General features: G+C 61.7%; 2 protein-coding genes across 7 annotated transcripts; one reads left to right on the top strand and one right to left on the bottom strand.

Moving 5' to 3' along the window:
• Positions 1-676: 676 nt before the first annotated feature.
• TPRG1L (tumor protein p63 regulated 1 like) lies at positions 677-3492 on the top strand. The gene is made up of 5 exons (XM_046005060.1): positions 677-979; positions 1083-1174; positions 1254-1430; positions 2208-2361; positions 2972-3492. Exons 1-5 carry the CDS (start codon positions 776-778, stop codon positions 3164-3166), a joined length of 822 nt encoding a protein of 273 aa, XP_045861016.1. The 5' UTR covers positions 677-775; the 3' UTR covers positions 3167-3492.
• Positions 3493-4843: 1351 nt separating this feature from the next.
• On the bottom strand, positions 4844-20797 carry WRAP73 (WD repeat containing, antisense to TP73). Of its 6 annotated transcripts, XM_046005025.1 has the most exons (14): positions 18783-20381; positions 17888-18072; positions 17697-17800; positions 15399-15551; positions 14777-14893; positions 11319-11391; positions 10083-10186; positions 9260-9346; positions 8840-8974; positions 8687-8764; positions 7203-7308; positions 6143-6268; positions 5520-5711; positions 4844-5205 (listed from the first exon to the last, which is right to left on the bottom strand). In XM_046005025.1, the coding sequence occupies exons 3-14, from the start codon at positions 17712-17714 to the stop codon at positions 5063-5065; spliced, it is 1332 nt and encodes a 443-aa protein (XP_045860981.1). In that variant the 5' UTR covers positions 17715-17800; positions 17888-18072; positions 18783-20381; the 3' UTR covers positions 4844-5062. The 6 variants fall into 6 exon arrangements, with proteins under 6 accessions (XP_045860981.1, XP_045860988.1, XP_045860996.1 ...); XM_046005032.1 differs by lacking the exon at positions 17697-17800 and having other exon boundaries at positions 18783-20377; XM_046005040.1 differs by lacking the exons at positions 17697-17800; positions 17888-18072 and adding an exon at positions 15841-16031 and having other exon boundaries at positions 18783-20377.
• Positions 20798-21196: the final 399 nt, after the last annotated feature.

The following is a 21196-nucleotide window of genomic DNA, read 5'->3' as shown; positions in this document are numbered from 1 at the left end:
GGCCCGCGTCCTGGGCGCAGGGAGGCCGCTGCTGCGCGGTCCCGAGCGGCCGGGCGCAGGAAGGCCGCGCCCCGCCATAGCTCGGCGCCCGGGGCGCCCGGCCGTGCGGGCCTTGTGGGCGGCGCCTCCACACCCTCGGCCCCTCCCGGCGTCGGGTCGCGCCCGGGGCTGGGACCGCGAGCGACGCGGGCGTCGGAGGGAGGCGGGGGGCGGGGGGCGGGGGGCGGTGGCTGCGGGCCCGGGGCGGGGGCGGGGTCGGGGCCTCGGAGGGGGCGGAGGGAGACTGCGCAGCGAGCGGCGCGTCGACGACGGTGACGCCGGGCGGAGCGCGCGGGCGGGGGCAGGCCTCCCTCCGCGGGTATCTGGCGCCGGACTCCGACAGCGCCCTCTGCGTCTCCTTGGCAACCAGCCCCGGCCCCCCCCCCCCGCGTCAAGAGGAAATGGGCGTGCGCGCGGCGTGCGCTTCCGGCGCGGAGAGGGGCGGGAGCGATTGTGAACCGGCGGCGGGAAGGACCAATCGCGGAAGACGGTTGGCGAAGAGCCAATTGCCGGGGCCGGAGGGGGCGGGAAGAGGCGGAGTTTGAGGCGGGGCTGACGGGGCTCAGCCAATAGCGGTGACCAGGGGGAGGGCCGGGGCGGGGCCGGCGCTGAGGCGGGGCCAGGGCGGGGCCGGGGGCGGTAGCGTCGGCGACGGGACTGCGGCCTCTTCCGGCAGGGTCTGGGGTCTGTGGTGCGGAGTCCGGGGTCGGGGTCCGGGGCGGCGGCCGGCCTGGCCATGCTGCAGCTGCGGGACTCGGTGGACTCGGCGGGCACGAGCCCCACGGCGGTGCTGGCGGCCGGCGAGGAGGTCGGCGCGGGCGGCGGCGGCGGGGTCGGGGGGCGGCCGGGCGCGGGCACGCCGCTGCGCCAGACGCTGTGGCCGCTCAGCGTCCACGACCCCACGCGCCGCGCCCGCGTCAAGGAGTACTTCGTGTTCCGGGTGAGGCGGGCCGGGCGTCCCGGGGAGGGGCCGGGCCGGGGCGGGGGCCGCAGGAGGGGCCGGGGGCCGCGGCGGACGGAGCGTGACCGCCGCTCCCGCGCAGCCCGGCACCATCGAGCAGGCGGTGGAGGAGATCGGCGTGGTGGTGCGGCCGGTGGAGGACGGCGACATCCAGGGCGTGTGGCTGCTGACCGAGTGAGCGGGGCGCGAGCTGGGGCGCGCGGGGCCGGGGCGCGGGGGCGGGGGCGCGCGGTGACGGGCCGTGTGCGCGCAGGGTCGACCACTGGAACAACGAGAAGGAGCGGCTGGTGCTCATCACGGACCAGGCACTGCTCATCTGCAAGTACGACTTCATCGGCCTTCAGTGCCGGCAGGTGGTGCGCGTGGCCTTGAGCGCGGTGGACACCATCTCCTGCGGCGAGTTCCAGTTCCCCCCGAAGTCGCTCAACAAGTAAGTCCGCGCGCGGAGCCGCCCGGCGCCGCCGCTTCCCGGCCGCCCCCGGGTGGGCTTGGGTCTGCAGATGCGGGAGCCGCAGGCCGGCTGCGGTGGGCGGCGCGGCGCTCCGGGCGCGGGTGCGCTGGAAGGAGAGCGGAGGCTCGCGGTGAAACGGAGCAGACCGGACCTGGCGTTCTTGGGATGGGGCCAGGAGGGGGTGACCGGTCCCGTCTGGCTCTGCTCTGGCTGAATTCTAACAGGAAAAGGGTCGCGTGTGACGTCCATGTACAGGTGTCCCCGCGAGTTACACGTGAGAGCAGTTAGTGGCCGGTGTCCGGAGGGAGTGATTGTGAACCGCGCGGAGCCTACACTGCAGCGGGTTGGGAGGCTTGGGCTGTCCGCCTCGAGCCTTGCTGCAGAGCCTGGGTTGGGGGACGGGAAGCTGTGCCTGTCGAGGGTGCCAGCTCGCAGCGAGAACTTGGGCACAGAGACCTGAAGTTGCCGGCGTGTCATTCACGCGCTCGGCCGGCCCACAGAGTCTTGCCTGTTAACCTGCGGTAATCGTGGGAAGATCGGCTTCTCCAGTCCTCGGTCTGTCCTGTTCAGAGCGCGCGGCGCGTGCTGACTGGTGACCGCGGTCACTCCCGGAGCTCAGAAGTTCTTCTCTGCTGGAAGCGCCGCAGGTCTTGTCTGTGGCCGTGGAGAGGCGTCCCCGGGTCACTCCCCACACCTGACCCGGCTGCCGGGGAGCACTGGGGCCTGCTGAGTGAGCTCTGCGTTTCTTCTCCGTAGGCGAGAAGGTCTTGGGATCCGCATTCAGTGGGACAAGCAGAGCCGCCCTTCCTTCATAAACAGATGGAACCCCTGGTCCACCAATGTGCCCTACGCCACGTTCATAGAGCACCCGATGGCCGGCGCGGATGAGAAGACAGCCTCTCTGTGCCAAGTAAGACCACAGGAGCCGCGCTTCCCAGCTGCGATGGCAGCGTTCTCACGCTGCCCTGCTCACCACCGTGGCCACGCGTGGCCGTGGAGCACGTGAACGGTCGGAGTAAGCTGAGGAAACAGACTTCTAACCCTTAGAAGTGTCAGCTTACGTTAAATAGCCCCTGTGGCTAGTGGTTCCTGGTCAGTGGCTGCACAGCCTGGCCCCTTGTGGCCGCCATCGCCTTGGAGGAGGGCCCAGTGGGGTTCCAGGCAGTCTGTGTTCACCAGCAGAGGACGCCCTGGGGCCCCAGTAAGGCCATAGTTGGACGCCACTTGGCAGCCATGCACTGTGGCCTCCTTACTGGCCTGGCAGGTGGCAGAGGGCTTAGGTGGGTCCCGACTGCAGATCTGCTGTGACGCGTGGAGGGCAAGGCCCTGAGCGGCTCGTCACGTGTCCGCATGAGCACGGGGCTAAACAGAGCCACATCAAGAAGGCGAGCTGAGGACTATGAGGATGTGGCCGGAAAGGCATCTCACGCAGGGGCAGCGAAGGGGGCTGGTGCAGAACTGGGTGGGCGTCTTCCTGGTGTAGATCGCTGATCAGCAACTTGTTTTCTCTCTCTTTAAAGTTGGAAAGCTTCAAAGCTACGTTAATCCAAGCTGTCAAAAAAGCCCAGAAAGAGAGTCCTTTGCCGGGGCAAGCCAACGGTGTGCTGGTCCTGGAGCGTCCCCTCCTCATTGAGACCTACGTGGGATTGATGTCCTTCATTAACAACGAAGCTAAATTGGGCTATTCCATGACCAGAGGCAAAATAGGCTTCTAGACGCTGTCACAGGCAGACCGGGGAATTCGGGGCGTCGGACAGGCCGGCTCTGCTGCCCCCGCAGGGTCAGGGCTGTGAACCTTTAGGGATCTGAGCGCGATTAGAATAGTCAAATGAATTCTATGCTCTAGCTGAGTCGTGGACATCTGGCAATAGGAGCTACAGACAAAAGGCAAAGGAAGCTAGCTGTCCCTGTCTTGGCCGGTACTCCGTCTTCTAGAACCTGTTTCCGTGCTTTTCCTGGAGTGTCTGCATTTGGCTTCTCGTGGTCCTTCCCGGCCCAGCGCCCTGGCGTGTTAATAAACGTGTGGTCCCACCAGAACCTCCCTGCTGGCGCTTGCGCTGTGCCGACTGCTCTGTCCAGGGAGGTCCCTGAACCCCACTGCCCGTAGTTGCAAATACCTTTCTATTTGGTGTCAAATTTTGTATTTTGAAATTTCATCCGTTTTCTTAAAGCTAAATGCAGAACAAGCCAGACTGCCGAACTAAGCGAGAGACAGTCTGCCTTGTCCGCTGCCGAGTGAACAGCTGCTTTTCTGTGAATGTGCGTTTGGCCTAAAGTCACATTTTCTCTAAACTTGTACTGTGTCACACCTCTGGCGTCCGTCCCAGGCCCGGAAGTCCACAGGAGTCATTTCGAGACAGTTCCTTAATTTGAGTCACCTTCTTGTTTCTTTGCAAACAGTTTGACACCCCTGCCTAGTTCAGGTTTGTATTCTCGTTTTCGTATCGTCTACTTTGCTTTTCAAGATGCCCTTTGGAGAAAAGGGACCGTATTAGAGTCTCCTCTCATATGCCGCTGACCCCCGGCTCGGTGACCACAGCGCTCCCGCCGACCCGAGGCCGTCCATGTGGCCCTGACGCCTGAGCCGTGGCAGCCGGCAGAGTGTGTCCAGGCGGGAACCGCGGCACGCCGCCCCCTCACGCACCTGCCTGCGCCTTGCTGGCTGGACTGGGAGCACGTGTCCCCAGCCTGCAGTCCCGGCTCACGGTTTCTCCCTCCGCATCCACAGCTCTGGCGCGGCTGTAGTTGGCATGGCCGGGACCCGAACGCAGCAGCCTGGGCGCATCGAAAGGCTGCCTCCACACTGCCTGGGTCTTGAGCCCTCGCTTTTGGTCTCGTAGTAAAGACATTTACAACCGAACAGATGTCTTTCCTTCTTTGAAGCTGTTCTGCCAACTGGCTGTGTGCATTCGGGTAAGGAATTGCTGTCCTGGTGCAGCTCGCGCAGAGAAAAACCTAGAGAGTGGCGAGCAAACCAGCCTGGAGCCTTTAGCCAGGCTGACGAACCCAGGTTTGGAGCCTACTTCCTGCGCTGGTGCTTCTCCGTCCTGCCGCCATCAGAAGCACCTGGACTGAGAGGTGGCCGGAACTGCCGTGGACAGAAGGCCAGGGTGGACTCCCTGCAGGCCTGACCTTGACCCAGAGGCCCTGGGGCCTGCATTCCCCTCCTCCCCATGTGGCACCACCCTTCCAAGTGCTCAGGGCTCTCCTCCCTGCACTCCAGAACACTGCCTATGTGAAGCCCAAGCCCATTCTCCAGAAACACCCAGTGATGGGCAATCGGGGCCCCGGAGCAAGCAGGTGTCTGCCTGAGGGAGAAACGGGGTCGGTTCCTTCCTGTTAGTGACCCCAAAACATGAAACAAGGAGTCCTTCCCATAATCAAACCTTTCATGAACACAAGCCATCAGCCATTTTATGAATTAGGAAATATTTTAAATAAAAATTAGTACCATACATATTTACAAAAATGCTATAGAAAAATAACAGCAAATCATTTCCCGTGGGCCACCACGGCTGGAGCGGCACCCAGGAAAGCCCACCCCTTCTCTGCAGCCAGCACATGCCAGGTGTCCTGCCTTGGTCTCAGCCGGACCCGGACACGCGCACGGCCTAGGTGTGGTCACCCGGCCGTCCGAAGGCTGTGCCAACTCTCTCCTCCGTCTCCAGGAAGCACAGACAGAAGTGGTCCTTACTGAGAAGGGCCAGCGAGTCCCCGCTGAAATGCCAGCACAGAGAAAGCACCTGAAAGTCACCTGGAGAAAGACAGGTGGCCAGAGGGTTAAAGGCTGAGGGCAACCCCACACCCCACGGGCAGAGTCAGGCCCAGAGAGACCAGCCACACCCCCGGATCAGCTCGGGGGGGCCTTCTTACAAGTTAGGGACGCTGCGAGCCCCAGGCCAATGCCAGGTGCGCAGCTGGGGACTGGCCGTGCCGTCTACCCGAAGACACGGCCAGCGACCCTCACTGCACACTTGGGGCAGTGACGCGAGCGAGCCAGGCCGTGCCCGTCCGCTGGAGTCCAGCCTGCGGCCGGCCAGGAGGAACTCAGAGGAGCGCTGCGCTCACCTTCCCCGGGCACCTGCACCGACACGCAGCCCGCCGGCGACCACAGGTACACCTTGCTGCCGCCCGTGCAGATGGCCAGCCGGGGCTGCTGGGGGTCCCACTGGAAGGAGCGCACGGGGGACAGCTGCTCAAGCACCACAAAGAGTTTCAGCTTCTGTATGTCCCAGATCCAGACGGCATTCGGGGCGCTGTCTGAGGAGGGGAGATGCGGCAGGTGCCCGGTTCCTCACTGTGCCCCGAAGGCTGGGCCACGGGACCCACGGGCACTGCTGCTTTGGGGTCTTTGGGGGCCGCACACGCCCTGCCCCGCCCCCAGGCTCACAGGCCTGACGGCTGTTTCTGTGCCCTGAAAAACCACCACCCTCCCTGTCTAGAACAGCCACCCGCCGTCATGCTGCCTGGACCCTGTTCTTCACCAAACAGGGCAAGGCCAGTGGCCGACCAGCTGCTGCTCTGCCAGACAAGGCCTGCGCCTCCAGAAGCTTCCGTGGGCACGCTGTCCCAGCACCAGGGAGGACGCAGAGCTCCGGGAAGCCTGATACCTGGTTTCTTCTCCTCGGCTCTGAATGCCTGAGCACCCAAGGAAACCGCGAGAGGCCCGGTGCAGGCCTGTGGCCACTGACCGTTCCTTGTCGCCAGGAAGTAGTTGTCCGGACTAAAGGCCAGCGCTCCTATGCCGACTTTCGGGTTTGCTCGGTCAGCGATGGGCTTCAGAGTCTGTAAGGAGACTGGCGCCGAGGCGATCTCGTCTAGAGCATTGGGAGAGGGGATGCTGCAGGGCAGTCGTGGCGTGCACCTCTGAGACCCCACCGTGGCCGCCCCCGGCCCTCGCGCAGAACGACACCGGCATGTGAACACATCAGGCAGACGCCTGTGAAATAGGGACTTAGCCGTGTCCCGCGTCCAGGCAGCAAATGCACCCGCAGCGGGTCCACAGGGCGGAGATGCCTGGCCACGCGGGGCAGGGGCGTGTGGGAACTCGGGCCTTCCCCTCGACTTTGCTGCACACTTAAAACTGCTCTACGGAAGAGTCTAAAGCAACGTGGTGAGACCTGCAGCAAAAGGTTGTAAGAGGATGACGAAGGCCGGGGGGCCGTGTGCTCGCTGGGTCCAGGCCGCCCCACCAGGGGTGCCGACGGAGCCCGGCCTGGCCACTGCTCCAGTGGCCCCTCTTGTCCTGAAGCCTGCACGACGCCGCACAGAAGCGGTGACCCCACGGCCGAGAGCCACAAGCAGCCCCGCGGCTGCAGGCCCCCGGACAGACTGCTCCTACCCCTCTCTCGCTGACCGGGGGGCATTTGCCCAGTCATTAGGGAAATCGCCCGCGGAGCACCAGCTGTCAAGCCTGGGTTCCAGCACTTAGAAGCGAGCAACAAACACCTCCCCTAACTCTACTGCTCCACGAGTGAGGCCTGCTGGCTGAGAGGTGTTACACGAAAGGGAAAATATACCTAAAGAAAAAAGAACGATGTCCAGGGGCACCTGGGGGGCTCAGGGGGTTAAGCCTCTGCCTTCGGCTCAGGTCATGATCTCAGGGTCCTGGGATCGAGCCCCGCATCGGGCGCTCTACCGGCTCCTCACCCCCCGCCTGCTTGTGGTCTCTCTTTGTCAAATAAGTAAATAAAATCTTAGAAAACAAAAAGAAAAGAAGAACATGGACGGCCCCGGCCCTCTGCTGCTCACATTTGCTCTCTGTGCTGGAGGCCCCGCCGGCCGCTGCCCTGGGCGGGGGGAAGGCCAGGCGGCCCAGCGCCAGCCGTGGGTTCTTCTCGGCTTCCTTATACACCACCTGGAACACATGACAGTCCTGCCGCCGGCCCGCTCGGCACGGGCAGGAGCACAGGCAATGACAGCACCTGATAATGGTGACGCCCGACCTCATGGCAAGGCGTTCCATTCCTGGGGACAGCAGGGACCCTGCCCAGCAACACCTGCTCCCTCGGGGGGTTCGGAACGCGCTCTGTGCGTGCTGGCGGCGTACAGACCTGCATCACGTGGCCGGCTGCCCGGCCAGCGCTCACAGGCATTTCTCAGCGGGCAAGGCCCAGGAAACGCGGGGGCATCTGCGGACTGAGGCCCGACAGGCCCGTGCCCGAGGAGGTGAGGAGCCCCGGCCTGCCCTACAGCTTTAGAAGGCGCTGGGGCTGGGACCTCCAGCCCAGTGCTTCCTCAGGGCCCCCGCCCGAGCCTGACTTCCCCAGGTGTCCCCCTCTCTTCCTTCTGTTTTTACTCATATTTCTCATCTGTGGGTAAGCTCCCCAAGGCCAGGGTCTGTCCGTCCCCTGCTGTGCTGCCCCCGCCCCCAGCACCTGCCTCAGGACCTTTGCACTAACTTTCCACTGCCTGAACCGCTTCTCCCTCAGATCCTGTATCGCTTCTTCCTGGCTTCTGACGCCGTGATCCCTCAGCACACTGCCAGTCCCTGCCTGCTCAGGGACACCCCCTCCCTGTTTTCCTGGTCTGTTTCTCCAGCCCTAGATGCTCAGTGCTTGCAGGCGGGAGACCCTGGTCACAGTGCTGAGAGCAGGGGCAGATCTGTGACATCTGGGGAGGGGAGGGATAGGGCGAGGCCCCTTTCTAATCCTGTGAAATGTTACAGTGACAGAAGTTTCTGGGGCGCCTGCGTGGCTCAGTCGCTAGGCATCTGTCTTCGGCTCATGTTGTAACCCTGGGGTCCTGGGATTGAGCCCCGCATGGGGCTCCCGGCTCAGCAGGGAGCCTGCTTCTCCCTCTCCCACTCCCCCTGCTTGTGTTCCCTCGCTTGCTGTCTCTCTCTCTCTGTCAAATAAATAAAATCCTTTTTTTTTTTTTTTTTAAAAGAGAGAGGGGCGCCTGGGTGGCTCAGTGGGTTGAGCCTCTGCCTTTGGCTCGGGTCATGATCTCAGGGTCCTGGGATCAAGCCCTGCATTGGGGAGCTCTCTGCTCGGCGGGGAGCCTGCTTCCTCCTCTCTGCACCTGCCTCTCTGCCGGATTGTGATCTCTCTCTGTCAAATAAAATCTTTAAAAATAAGTAAATAAATAAAAAGAGAGAGAAGAAAAACACAGTGACGGAAGTTTCTAGTAATGTAAGTGCCTGGATCACAAGGAGGAGTGTGAGGAGAAAAGCGCATTTTTCTACCTCCCTGCCCCAAATACTGCCCCAATGGAGGCCTGCATTCCAGACTTACTATTTTGGGATTAGTAACGGTTGCTGGATGCCCAAACTCTGTGATCATCTTCCAAGTCACGTGATTAAGAATGCGCACCTGGGGGAGAACGTGCGCGTGAGGCCCGGCCTGCGCTTGGCCCTCGGCGTCCCGCGTGCGCTGCTCTGTCCTCACCTTCCCGTCGTAGCTTCCCACCGCCAGGAACTGGCTGCTGGGGCTCCAGGCCACCGACTTGACGCCCAGGGACCACTCGTAGGCACAGTAGGCAGACAGGAGCCGGCCGTCCAAGGAGTAGAGCAGGACCTTGTACTGAAGGACACACCACGGTGGCTGAGCCTCGCGCTGACCTGAGCCCGGGAAGGACACAGACACCTGACAGCGGGACTCGGACAGCGAGTGGGACATTGGAGGAAAGACAGGCCCCCTCCGCAGAGGTGACAGTGAGGACCTTGGCCACAAACGTAAGGACTTTCTGGTCAAAGGACTGCGGGTCAGCATGGGAGCCCAGGAGGCTAACCGCGCCACCGCAGAACCTCAGGTGAACACAGGTCACAGCGCTTAAGTCACAAAGGTCTACCTGGTCACGTTCTGTACCTGCAGACAGGTGTCCCACACCGCCAGCACACAGCCGTTTGGGGCCCACTCGATCCCTGCGAGGTCCTGGGTCTCCGTATCAAAGTGCTTCCAAAGGCAAAAGGGAGAAACATTACTTTTGAAAGTGTTTCCTTAAACAAAGGCACAATTTATAACTGAGGTTTTTATTTTACACGTTTAGTATTTAATTTCTTTATATAGAAATGAACAAGATATCTACAGCTCTGTCCTTCCATAATTAAAATCCTGCCGGAGCACCAAGGAGGTCCCAGGCTGGCCAGCACGTGGCTACAGCCCACCAGGCAGGACAGGGCCCAGCACGGCCCCTCACGCTGCCCTCCCCGTGCTCCCCTCTCCCTCCTCTTCCCCCCATGGCTCAGCCTCACTCCTGCAAGGCCAACTCAGGCAAGATCGTGCCAGGACCCTCCATGCCCAGTCAGCGAGGACTCCTTGGTGCTCTGATGGAATGGCCATTCCCATTCCAGAAGCTTCTCTGCACCCAGCCTCCCGCAGATGTAAGTCCGGCCAGGGCAGGGCTCTGTGCCCTGAGCTGCCCGGCACCCTGGCACCCTGGCACCTTGCCCAGAGTAGGCGCTCCTCCTCCTCATACAGCAACACACACGCAAATCCCACTACACTAACAAAAGGAAAATGGCTCCCCGGGACGGCACATCACGTCCACCACACACCAGGTGGGCCCATGCTCTGCGCACCGGAGGGAGGACGTCACGCTGCCGCCCACTCTCCTGCAGGGGCCCCAGAGCTGCCAGGAATCGCTGTGTCGGCTACCCCCGCGCCCGCAGGGTCACCGAGCACCCCCTACCCGCAGCAGCTGCCAGTCACTGCAGACGAAGACGCTCACGTGGTCCTTGCAGTCCCGCCGCTCAGCCAGCGCCAGGTAGCGGCCGTCCCGAGTGAAGGAGAGCCCTGCCGAGAGCAATAGGGCCTGCTGTCCACGGCCGAGCAGGAGAAACCACACTTTCAAGGAGGGACGGGACACGGGAAGGGGAGTAGAGGCCGCGGGAAGGGACGGGTGCACGCAGCCCAGGGGACAGCCACAGCGCAGTGACTGTGGTCCGGGCTCCACCCCCGCTGGGCTGCTCTGCAGAACCCCGCGGACCCCGGGCCCGGACCTGCGAGAAAAGCTGGGAACCGCGGAACGTTACTAAAGGTGCGCCTCGCAGCTCACAGGACACCCTGCGGGTCGTCACGTCTTCAGAAGATAAATCACAGGGCGTTCTGCTGGCTTCAAGTCAGTTACCATGGCATGCTGACTTTCTGCTTTTGAGTTTAACTGCTTGGAAGAAGCGAACTTAAGCTAAGAATCTGGAAATAGACTTCGGTTGAAAACGTTAAGTTTCCAGTTCCATGCAAGCTCCGAAAGCCCTGGGCCACGCCTCACGCGGCGGGAGCCAGAAGGCACACAGATGACTCCGCTTCCGCTCAAGAAACGTGTTTGCCGTCCGGAGCGACACTGAGATCCAAGTCATACAGGTAAAAACCAACGTGCAGTTGCACTTCATTCAAGTTCCAAACTGCTAACGGTGACAGGAAAAAATGGAAAAACATTCAAATCGTGTAAGGCCTCATTCTGCTCGTGAAATGAAAGACGTAAGACTGCACGTTCAGGAAGCGGTGCCCGCGAGCTCCTGGTGGCAGTGGGACGGGCGTGCGGCACCTTCCCGCGGTCACCTGGCTGCACTTCCGGGCACGGCGACCACAGGGGTAGCCGCCAGGAGGCCTAGAGGCTTGAAGTTCAGAACTGGGGTCGGGGAGCGGCTCCCGGGAGGGGCCTGAGCTGAAGGCAGCTGGGCCCCAGTCCTCCGACAGGGAAGGGGACCACGTGTAAACCCTACTTCTTTGAGGCCCTTTGATTCTACCTCGTCCTCTGTGACACACGTGGGACGTCACAGACGAGGCATTAGCAGGTCTGGGTGCGGAGGCAGAGGGCTGGCTACGCACGGACACGCGTGCCCACAAAGTGTCTGTGATAAGGAGGGCACACGCTCCCTGGACCCCAGCCACACAGAAAGGCTTCAGAGCCACTCCGGCCACTCACCCTGCTGACAGGCTTTCGGGTACTTGATGTAAGACACAGACTTTGTGCACAGGGACCAGACAGTTATCCGCAGCTGTTGAGGAAAAGGGGAAAGAAAACAGTGTAGACTTAGCAGTTTCCGAGACGGGCTTCAAGCCTCCCACCGTCTCCCACTCTGCGACCCGAGTTAGCCGTTTGCTGCAGAATTAAAACAGTGTCGTTCCAGGGAGGTTTTCTGTTGTGAAACGACCCGCCCTTGGCATTTGGTTTTCATTTTGTAACGTTGTAGGCGACAGACAAGGTCAAACGTAAGTGCGCTGTAGTTCGAGATTTCCAAGGAACGGCCGTCTTCCCCCGCAACAGATCTGCAGAGACTCTGCAGTCTGGGACACGCGTCCCCGTGTGGGGGCGCTGAGGGGGCGCCGGAGGGGACACCGGGGTCCCCAGCACTGAGGGAGGTCCATCTGGTGGCTTCTGCGCCTCCGAAGACAGCGGCGGGCTTCTGGGCTGGCCACCGAGCCGCCGGGAGCCCCCTGTCCTCTCCTTTCCCACCCGAGTGCTCAGCGGCATGGACACGGCCCCGTGTGCCCAGGAAAAGCCCCGAGGGACGTGGGCCTCTGCTTTACAACACTCGCGCGTCCAAACCCCGTCTGCACCGGCATCCAATACTGAGGGCCCCCCCAGAACCCCTCAGAGCCTACAAATAAAGCCTAGTTTTGTTTCTGAAAACTCTCTCTGTGCCCTTCCCATCAGCCGGCGTGGAAGTCTGCCACCTGCCGAGTGTCCTTAGTCACAAGGAAAACACAGATCAAACAGCAAGGAGACCCCACGACACAGCACCAAGAGCAGAAACCTGGAGTGACGAGGGTCAGTGGGACTCAGACATCCTCAACTGTCGCCTCCGGTGGCCGGAGCACAGCAGGGCGTGGGAGAGACGCGTGGGCCACTTCCTAAAACGGCCCGCGGGGACCTCCCGGCATCCCACCCCGGGGGGCTCCCCGAGACACTCCCGTGCACGCTCACAGCGGCTTTGCTCATCACGGCGCACACGGGAAACAACCCGCCGTGTGTCCCAGGGCGGGTGGAAAGCAAACTCCCGTCCCCCCACAGACCCCTCGAAGGCACGGCGCTGGACAGCGGCCGCCTGCCTGCCACGTGGTCCCACTGACAGAGAACGTGGTCCCTGGGGCCAGCGTGGGGGTGGACAGGGCGTCCCTGTTCCCACACTGCAGGCGCCAGAAGGGGGGGTTCCGCTCACCAGCAGCGGACTGGCTTCGCGGACGCGCAGGAGAAAGTCTGTCCGTTGCCTGGGGCTGGGACGCGGCAATGTAGGGAGGAACAGGCCCGAAGCAGAAGAGCCGGTCACATGACCAGCACGGCCGGGGGACAGGGAGACCCGTGAGAGGCGGAGAAGGACGATGCACAACAGAGGTTCAAGCGCAGGACGACGGCCTTGCCGGGCTCGGCCAGTGACAGCCTCACACGCTCGCTCAGAAACCCCCCAGACGCTGACATGCTCTAAACCCCAGGGGCTCAGACGCTGTGCAAGGCACATCCACGGACCAACAAGCGAACAGGAAGAAAAGTCGGACGTTCATGACACCTGGTGGCTCGGTCGGTTAAATGTCCAACTCTCGGTTTCGGCGCCGGTCAGGATCTCAGGTCCCGGGATCAAGCCTCGAGCCAGGCTCCACGCTCAGTGTGGGAGTCTGCTTGGGATTCTCCCGCTCCCTCTCCCTCCCCCTGCCCTCCCCTCGCCTGCGCTTGCTTTCTCTCTCAAACAAATACATCAATCAATCAATTAAAACATCTATTAAAAATGTTTTTTTAAAAATCAGAAATGTCCTGCAAATATAAAGAAATTTCGTTCTTGATAAACAGGGAAAAAGCTGAAACTGGACCCACACCTCACCCCATACGCCATTCGGGCTCCACACAAACCTGAATCACGTATTTAAACGAAGCGTGAGACTCACACTTCACACACCTCACGAATGAGAGTGTTCGGGTGTGTAAAACAAGACACGGGGCACCCGACCTCACTGACGGAGAAATGAAAACTAAAACCAGAGGCAACGGCTTGTGGTTCTCATGGGCTGGGTCGTTTTAAAGCCGGACACATGCTTCGGAAAGCTGAATGCCGCGGCCCCAACCAGGCAGCCCCCGAGGTCACAGCAGAGACAGGTCACTGCAACAGGTCACGTGACCATGTAGGTCACGTGCAACAGAGCCTCCGCACAGCGGCATGATCTCCGTGAGGCACCGGAAGCACAAGCCACACCTTCCATGCGCAGGAACTGAACCCCATCGGGGGACAGAACCGCCAGAGTGCGGAGCACGAACTCCGGTAATAAACTTTAAACACATGCAACCAAACAGCAGTGTGTGCACGCACACGCCAGTTTCCCTTCTGAGACTCCTGGCGCCTTGTCCAAAGGACACAACTGTCATGGGGACGTCCGGGAGGCAGGGAGCCCGTGGAATGTGCCCGTCTGGAGACTGGGTTCTGGCCCCAAGGGTCCAAGCCACGGAGATGGTCGGGCAAGGCCGCGTGGCCCTGAAGCAGCCTCCCCTGCAGGCTGGGGCAGAGCGAGCCCAGACCACGGCCACGCGGAACACCACAGCGCCAGAGGACATCCCACAGGGTCGCTCCGCCTCCTCCTGGCTGCCTGGCCACAGGCGCGCACTGGGCAACTGGGAGCCCAGACCTCAGACGGCCCTCGGGGGCTTCAGACCCAAATGCTGATCTCAGAGATCACACCACTGAAGGGATTCGTGCATCTTTCTGCACCAGAAACAAACACGGCCGACACCAAAGACCTTCTACCCTAAGGCCTTATACTTCCCAAATTCCCTAATTTCACACATCAAGGTGAACTTATACAATCCTGGGACTTATGACCGGATCGGAAACCCCCGCGTCCGTACGTGGAGCCCAGTGCGGGGCCAGGGCCGGGAGCACCGGTGTGGGACGAGCAGAAGGACAAAGCAGTGACCGACGGTCGGGCGCAGGTCAGGCAGCTGAAGGGGAAACCGGAAGCTGGTTCGCAGCGGAGCGCGCGTCCTCCTGTCAGAGGGTCTGCTTAAATCCTTAAAATTGTAGCTGAAGAATTTTTTTAAAAATCTGCTTTCTGGGGCGCCTGGGTGGCTCAGTGGGTTAAAGCCTCTGCCTTCGGCTCAGGTCATGATCTCAGGGTCCTGGGATCGAGCCCCACATCGGGCTCTCTGCACAGTGGGGAGCCTGCTTCCCCCCCTCCCCGCCTGCCTCTCTGCCTGCTTGTGATCTCTCTGTCAAATAAATAAATACTTTTTTTTAAATCTGCTTTTTCTTTAAAACTGGGCAAAAAGATTACATAACGACATCATGTGATTCTAACACTCTGATGACTTAAGACACACGTCCTTCCCCGAAGCGCACCCACTTTCCTGCTACCCGCGGTTTCACAGCAATCATCAGTGACAGGCGCCCGCGCACTCACGTGGAACTCGGTGGTGTTGAGAATGTGGCGGCCGTCCGGGCTCCAGCACGAGGCCACCAGCCCGGCCGAGCCCTCGTCGATTCTGCAGTGCCATTCCGGCTGCTCCAAGGACCACACCTGCGTTTGCAACACACACAAGTGAGCAGAACCACAACAGATCAGCACACGGACCAAGCGGAACCCAGCTCCCGACCCAGGGCATCTCTCCCAGTGTTTCCTGAGGGGCCGGGGCCTGACGGCAGCACGAAGCCACACCGCTGGGTGACCTCACTGGGCTGAGTTTTAAGCAGGCTATTCCCTTTGGCAGCCCCACGGGCTCCTTCAGGGCTCTGGATCTGCACACCACATCTGCGCTTCCCAAAACCCACGATGTCCACGCTCAGTGTCTCTGAACACTTCCTGTTACGGAAGTCTATTTGGTTACAAATGAAGAATATCTAAGTGTTTTCTTGTTTTGAAAGTACTTAAACTATTAGAACTGATACAATTTTAAGACAAAACTGGCTTTGAACTACACTGCCCTTCCCCCGCCCCCAGACCATGAGGGCAACACAACGCGATCGCCCTGTCCGGGCTGCGCTCTGGGAAGGCCTCGGGGCTGCAGGCCGCGCGGGCCGCGCACCTGCACCAGCCCCCGCTTGTACATGGCACACAGGACGAACAGGGAGTCCGCCGACCACGCGACGTGCTGGATCTGGTCCAGGCATGTGTACAGCTGGAGCACCTGGAGTGTGTTCGCGTCCCGGATCACTAGCCGGTACTGCACACAAGAAGCCTGGAAGGGAAAAGAGAGGCCGCCGTGGTCTACAGTGTAAAGCCAGGGGCCTTCAGAGTGTCTGTGCTCCCCTGCGAGCAGGAGCGCGCCCCTTCCTTCTCTCCCTTCAGACGGGTCTTCATGTTCCCGACTGCATCGCCCCTTCCAAACAGGGAAGCCCACCCAGGACACAGCCTAAATACACAGTGTGAAAACTGTGACGCTCCGGGGTAAAGTACTCTGTTAAAACTCTCCACTTGAGTCATTTTCTACTCATGTCCGTGTGGGACGAGCACTTCTGTGAACTAACCAAGGGCTCTGCTGCTCAAGCCCCGCAGACGAGTCACAGGAAGTGAGGACGGAGGTCTCGGGTCCTCGCTGAGAAGGTTGAGACGTAAGGATGCCGTGCAAACGGTCACTGACTTCGAGGGAACAGAGCATACGCACCGGCCTCTGCCCCCGGACTCCGGCTCAGGACTCCTGTAAGCCCCTTGAAACTTCCTGGGTGACAGGAACATTTCTTTGTTGTTTTGTTTTGTTTTGTTTTAATTTTATTTATTTATTTGACAGAGGGAGAGAGATCACAAGTAGGCAGAGAGGCAGGGAGAGAGAGAGGAGGAAGCAGGCTCCCTGCTGAGCAGAGAGCCCGATGCGGGGCTCGATCCCAGGACCCTGAGACCATGACCCAAGTGGAAGGCAGAGGCTTAACCCACTGAGCCCCTCAGGCACCCCAGGAGCATCTTCTGTTCTAATGAAGCAACTCTAGGCGGGTCTCCTGGTCACCAGAAATACTGGCCATGGTTAGAAGCTTGGAATTTTCAGCCCCATCCCACCCTCCAGAGAGGGGAGGGGCCGGCAATGTAGTTGACAAGTGCTCAGGAGGAAGCCGCTGCAAAATGCCAACAGCGTGGGGGTCAGAGAGCGTCCAGGCTGGCGAACACAGCGCGCAGGGAAGACGACGCAGCCCACCCCCACGGGGACCGAGGCTCCTGCACGCGAAACCCTCCCAAACCTTGTCCTGTGTATCTCCCCACCCATCCGGCTGGTCACCTGTATCCTTTATCCCGTGCTTTAACACAATGGCAAATGCAAACCAGTGTTTCCCTGAGTTCTGCGAGCACCTGAAGGGTCTGTCGGTAACCTGAAGGCCTGCCACTGCGGCATCTGATGTGGGGTGCGTACTGTCCAACTGTGGGTCTCCAGGCGGATCGTGCCAGAACTGACTGGAGATGTAGGACACCCCACTGGTACCTGGGAGGCTCCAAGGAGATGTGTGGGACAAGGACTACGCTTTCCCAGCACAGGAAGGAAAAGCAGGACATTTTCCCTATAGTTGCACTGCCTCGTTCCGAACACTGACTAGGAAAATGTGTGTCAATGCTGTTTTCCTGAACACAGTTTATGGCCCTGGTTGTTAATACTGCCCGTATCTAAGCAAATGATTTGAATTTACTCATCTGCTGACTGTAGGTTAGATTACAACTTAGAAATCAAGAACTGATTTTTAAATGTGAAGGGCTTCCTTCTTATCCTTATCGATGTCAAACTAGATTGGTTTGTGTTCTATGAACTTTCATCCTAAAAAGGCCTCATGAGGGGCGTCTGGGTGGCTCAGTGGTTTAAGCCTCTGCCTTCAGCTCAGGTCATGATCCCAGGGTCCTGGGATCGAGCCCCGCATTGGGCTCTCTGCTCAGCAGGGAGCCTGCTTCCTCCTCTCTCTCTGCCTGCCTCTCTGCCTACTTGTGATCTCTGTCTGTGAAATAAGTAAATAAATAAATAAATAAAATCTCATGAGTTTTCTTTGTCAAAAGGAGAGGGGAGGGCAATTGTGGATCAGAAGACACGGGGTCACAGTGCAGCCTTCTGATCAGTTACAATTAACCCCTTATGAAATGGAACATCTGTATCAACACTTAGGAAACTGTCAAATCTGTTGCAAGATATTAAAATGGCAACACAGACCTACTTTCCTCAGGATGTAGGATAGACCGTGGAAGAACAGGATTCCTTATAATGGAGTGTCCTGCAGTATTTTCGCCAAGGCGGAGAAACCACAGAGCAGCAAAAAGGAAGCAAAGTAATACAGTGTTCTTTCTACAATTTACTGGGGTTTTCAGAAGTGATTTTTAAAGACCTAATTTATGGGAAGCATTCTGAGTAACATACCAGGGCTTCTGGGTGCATTGAGCAGAAGACGTTATGTATGTGTTAGCTGACTGCCGGTTTGCGCGACTTAGCGTGACACCCTACAAAGTTGTGTTCTCAAAGGCCTAGACAAGCAACAGGAAAGTCAGTAAGGCCCCATCCGAGAAAGAACCACGGGGCATCAGTCAGTTCAGACACACAACTAAGCGCACCTTTATAAGGCATGATCTTCTCTTACTGGATTTCCAACGTCCAGTACCCCCGCTCCTGCCTCTGCACCCAAGGATTGAGGGTATGCACGGACGACACCGGCCTGTTTCAAAGCTTACGTTGCCCGGACAGAGTGGCCCAGTGAGTTCAGCACCATGGGGTCATCCCACAACGAACAGCGCAAGTCCTAGAAGCTCAGAGCAGTGCGGACATGCCGTGTGTCCGGCACAGACTGCTCTTCCCCATCACGCGTCTGGCCCGCGGCAGACACCGGTGAAGGTGGCGGGAAAGGACCAAGAAGCTGCACCACCGGCCAGCCCAGAGCAGGGCGGGCGGAGTCAGGAGCCTGCCTTACTGCCAGCCTGACAAGAGCTGCTGCTCTCGGATCGCAAATGCGTGAAGCAGGACTGCCGCTGCCTGCCTCTGCGGGACAAAACCGAGGGGCAGGGAGCTGGCACCTGCCCAAGCCTGGTTCCTGGGGCTCCTGCTTGGAGCATCTGCCCAAGTCCTCTGCCCCGAGCCCCTGCTCTACTGTGCACCCGGGTCACCTGCCCCCCGCTCGGGGCATCTGCCCGGTCCCCCCCAGGACCCCGGCCTGAGCCCCCCGACCCGAGCCCCTGCTCTACTATGCACCCGGGTCACCTGCCCCCCGCTCGGGGCATCTGCCTGGTCCCCCCCAGGACCCCGGCCTGAGCCCCCCGACCCGAGCCCCTGCTCTACTGTGCACCCGGGTCACCTGCCCCCCGCTCGGGGCATCTGCCCGGTCCCCCCCCCAGGACCCCGGCCTGAGCCCCGTGCCCCAGGGCCGCTGTTCCAGGCATCCGCCCGGGTCCCCGGAGCGAGGCCCGTGTTCGCGGACCCCGGAGCTGCCTCCCCCCGGGCCCCGAGGTCGCTCACCAGGTACTTGCCGTCCGGGGAGAACTTGCAGAGCAGGCTGGAAAGCTTGAACACCTCAGAGAAGTTCATGGCGGCCGCCGGCCCCGGGGCCCGGGAACGTCAGCCCTGCCCTGCAGAGCTGCCTCAACCGCTACCTCCGCGGCCGGAAGTGACGGAGGACGAGAGCACGGCGCAGCCTATCAGGACCCCGGGTGCCCGCGCAGCATTGTGGGGCTTGTAGTTCCCGCCGTCCCGCGCCCACTGGCGCCGCTTCCCGCCCAGGTCCCTTCCCGCCGGGGTGGGCGGGGGGCGGGCGCAGCGCGTGCGCTCCGGTGGAATTTCAAACAACGAATCGTGGTGGCGGATAAATGTTCCCCAAACCGCACGGGACACACTTACACTAAGAGTCTCCGCTGATCCGAAGTTCGGCTGTGCAGGGACGTGCGGTCGGACGGCACCGCGCTGACAGCCACGTCGTGCGCACACGCGCGTGCTGTTCCACGTGCGGTCTAAGTGCGCATTCGTTTGCTCTTTGAAGCTGCGTCGGCCGCCCTGCCTGTCGCGAGGCCCTCGCCCACCTCGGGGGGCACCAGAATCTGGGGAGAACCACGCGGACGCGGGCTCCGCAAGCCGGGGGGGGGGGGGCGCACCCTCCGGTTCTCCGCGCGCGCGCATTTGGACCCGCGCACAGCAGAGGGGCCGGCCGGAGGCGCGAGGGGGCGGGGAACCTCGGCACGCGGGGCAGCGCGCACCTGCGTCAGCGTCGCGCACCTTGCTTGCTCCCCAGCGAGCGCCTTGACCTCTCGCCCTCCGGGAACCCCTGACCCTCCTTCCCCGAAGGAGGCTTCCCCCAGGCCCTGCCCAGGCCCTGCCTGCGCCTCCGCACCCTCCCGGGGCGCGCGGACCCGGACACGCGCCTCGACCCTCCCTCTGGGAACCCAGACCCAGCCTGGCTCCCCCGCACGCCTCGGTGCGCACAGTCCCCCACCTGCCCCCCGGGGACGCCCCCCAACTTCCTGGAACAAACCCGTAGGGGATGCGTGTCTGCGTCCGGGTAGGCGGTGCCAGCCTTTTCTGTCCCGGGTCAAATCCACCCGTGCTGGTGATTCGTCTTTGTGTCCCCAACCCCTGCGCCTTTAAACCAAGAGGTGAGCCGTGAAGGTGTGCAGAAGTGAGCCAGGCGCGCCAGGTGAGAGGCGGACCCTTGCGGCCGGAGTACCGGGTCTGCACCAGCCCGGCTCGCACGCAGTTCCACAGGCGACACTGCCGCGAGGGTCACGCAAGCCCGGGGACGGCGGTTCGGAGGCAGAAAACAGGTCCCGTGAGCCCCAAAACGCAGCGCACAGCAGGTGCCTGCCGCCGAGAGCCCCTCCGAAAGTGACACGCGCGTGGGTTCTGCGGCCGAAGCCCCGCCCTGCGTGGGTTCCGGCCCCCGGAGCCGTAAATGTCAGAGGTCCGAGGGAAAACTTGCCCTGAGGCGGGTCTCTGCGTGTAGAGAGCAATTCCAAGTGCATAATCCACGTGTCGCCGTGGACACCACGCGTACCTGCGCGAACGCAGAACAGAAACCGGCGCCTGGCGCCAGCAGGCCGTGGCCAGGGGAGGAAACAGGGTGCGGGCCGCGACCTGGGAGTGTTTGCGTCACAACCTCCGCCCAGGAAGGCCGTGGGCTGGGGCCAGAAAGTCTCTCCCAGAGGGTCCCCGAAGATCTGCAAAGCCGGGCGGGGCCACGACCTTGGGTCGGTGACAGTGTAGACGTCGCGCCCTCCTCCGAGTCCCCCTGGAGCCACCTGGGGGCGGGGACGGCTCCACCCAATCCACCCTTCCACCCCCGGCCCTGTGGCCGCGACCCTCACCCCTGTTCCCCGCAGCTAGGGCGGACCCTCCGCGGACCAGGAAGGCCCTTCTGTTCCTTGGAGTCGGAGCGCCTGGGGCGCACGGAGGGACCCAGCGCCGGTGGGGGACGGGAGGACAGCCCCGGGTGTCGGGAAAATGTGGCGTCTGGGCCAAAACAAGGCTTCAGGACGCCGAGTCTGCTTCTCTCCGCCCTCGCTCTCGCGCGCCCTTGCCCGCGCCCCAAGCCGGCAGAGGGTCGCGGTCCCCGCTCGTCGGCGGGAGAGGCCCCGCGCCGGCCCGCGTCCAGCCCGGGGTAGGCGGCCCAGCAGGCTGCGCGGGGTCCACGCGCGCCAAAAGGCGGCGGGAAGGAGGCGGGGCAGAGCGCGCCCGAGACCCGGACTCGCGCTCGGCCAGCTGGGGGGGCGGGGCGCCGGCGGCCACCTCGGCCTCGGCCCGGCCCCGCCGCCCGCGCTCCTCCCGCCGCGCTGAGCGGCCCGCGCTGCCTTCCCGCCGGGCGGGCGGCCCCAGGCGCTAACGCCCGCGGCCGCCCCTGTCCGCGGCGCCTCCCCTCCCCGCGCCCATTTAACCCGCCTGGGCAG

This window comes from Meles meles, chromosome 1, assembly GCF_922984935.1.
Source record: "Meles meles chromosome 1, mMelMel3.1 paternal haplotype, whole genome shotgun sequence".
Taxonomy (NCBI): domain Eukaryota; kingdom Metazoa; phylum Chordata; class Mammalia; order Carnivora; family Mustelidae; genus Meles; species Meles meles.
Note: the sequence above shows the minus strand (reverse complement) of the source record. Positions and strands in the feature narration are given on the sequence as shown.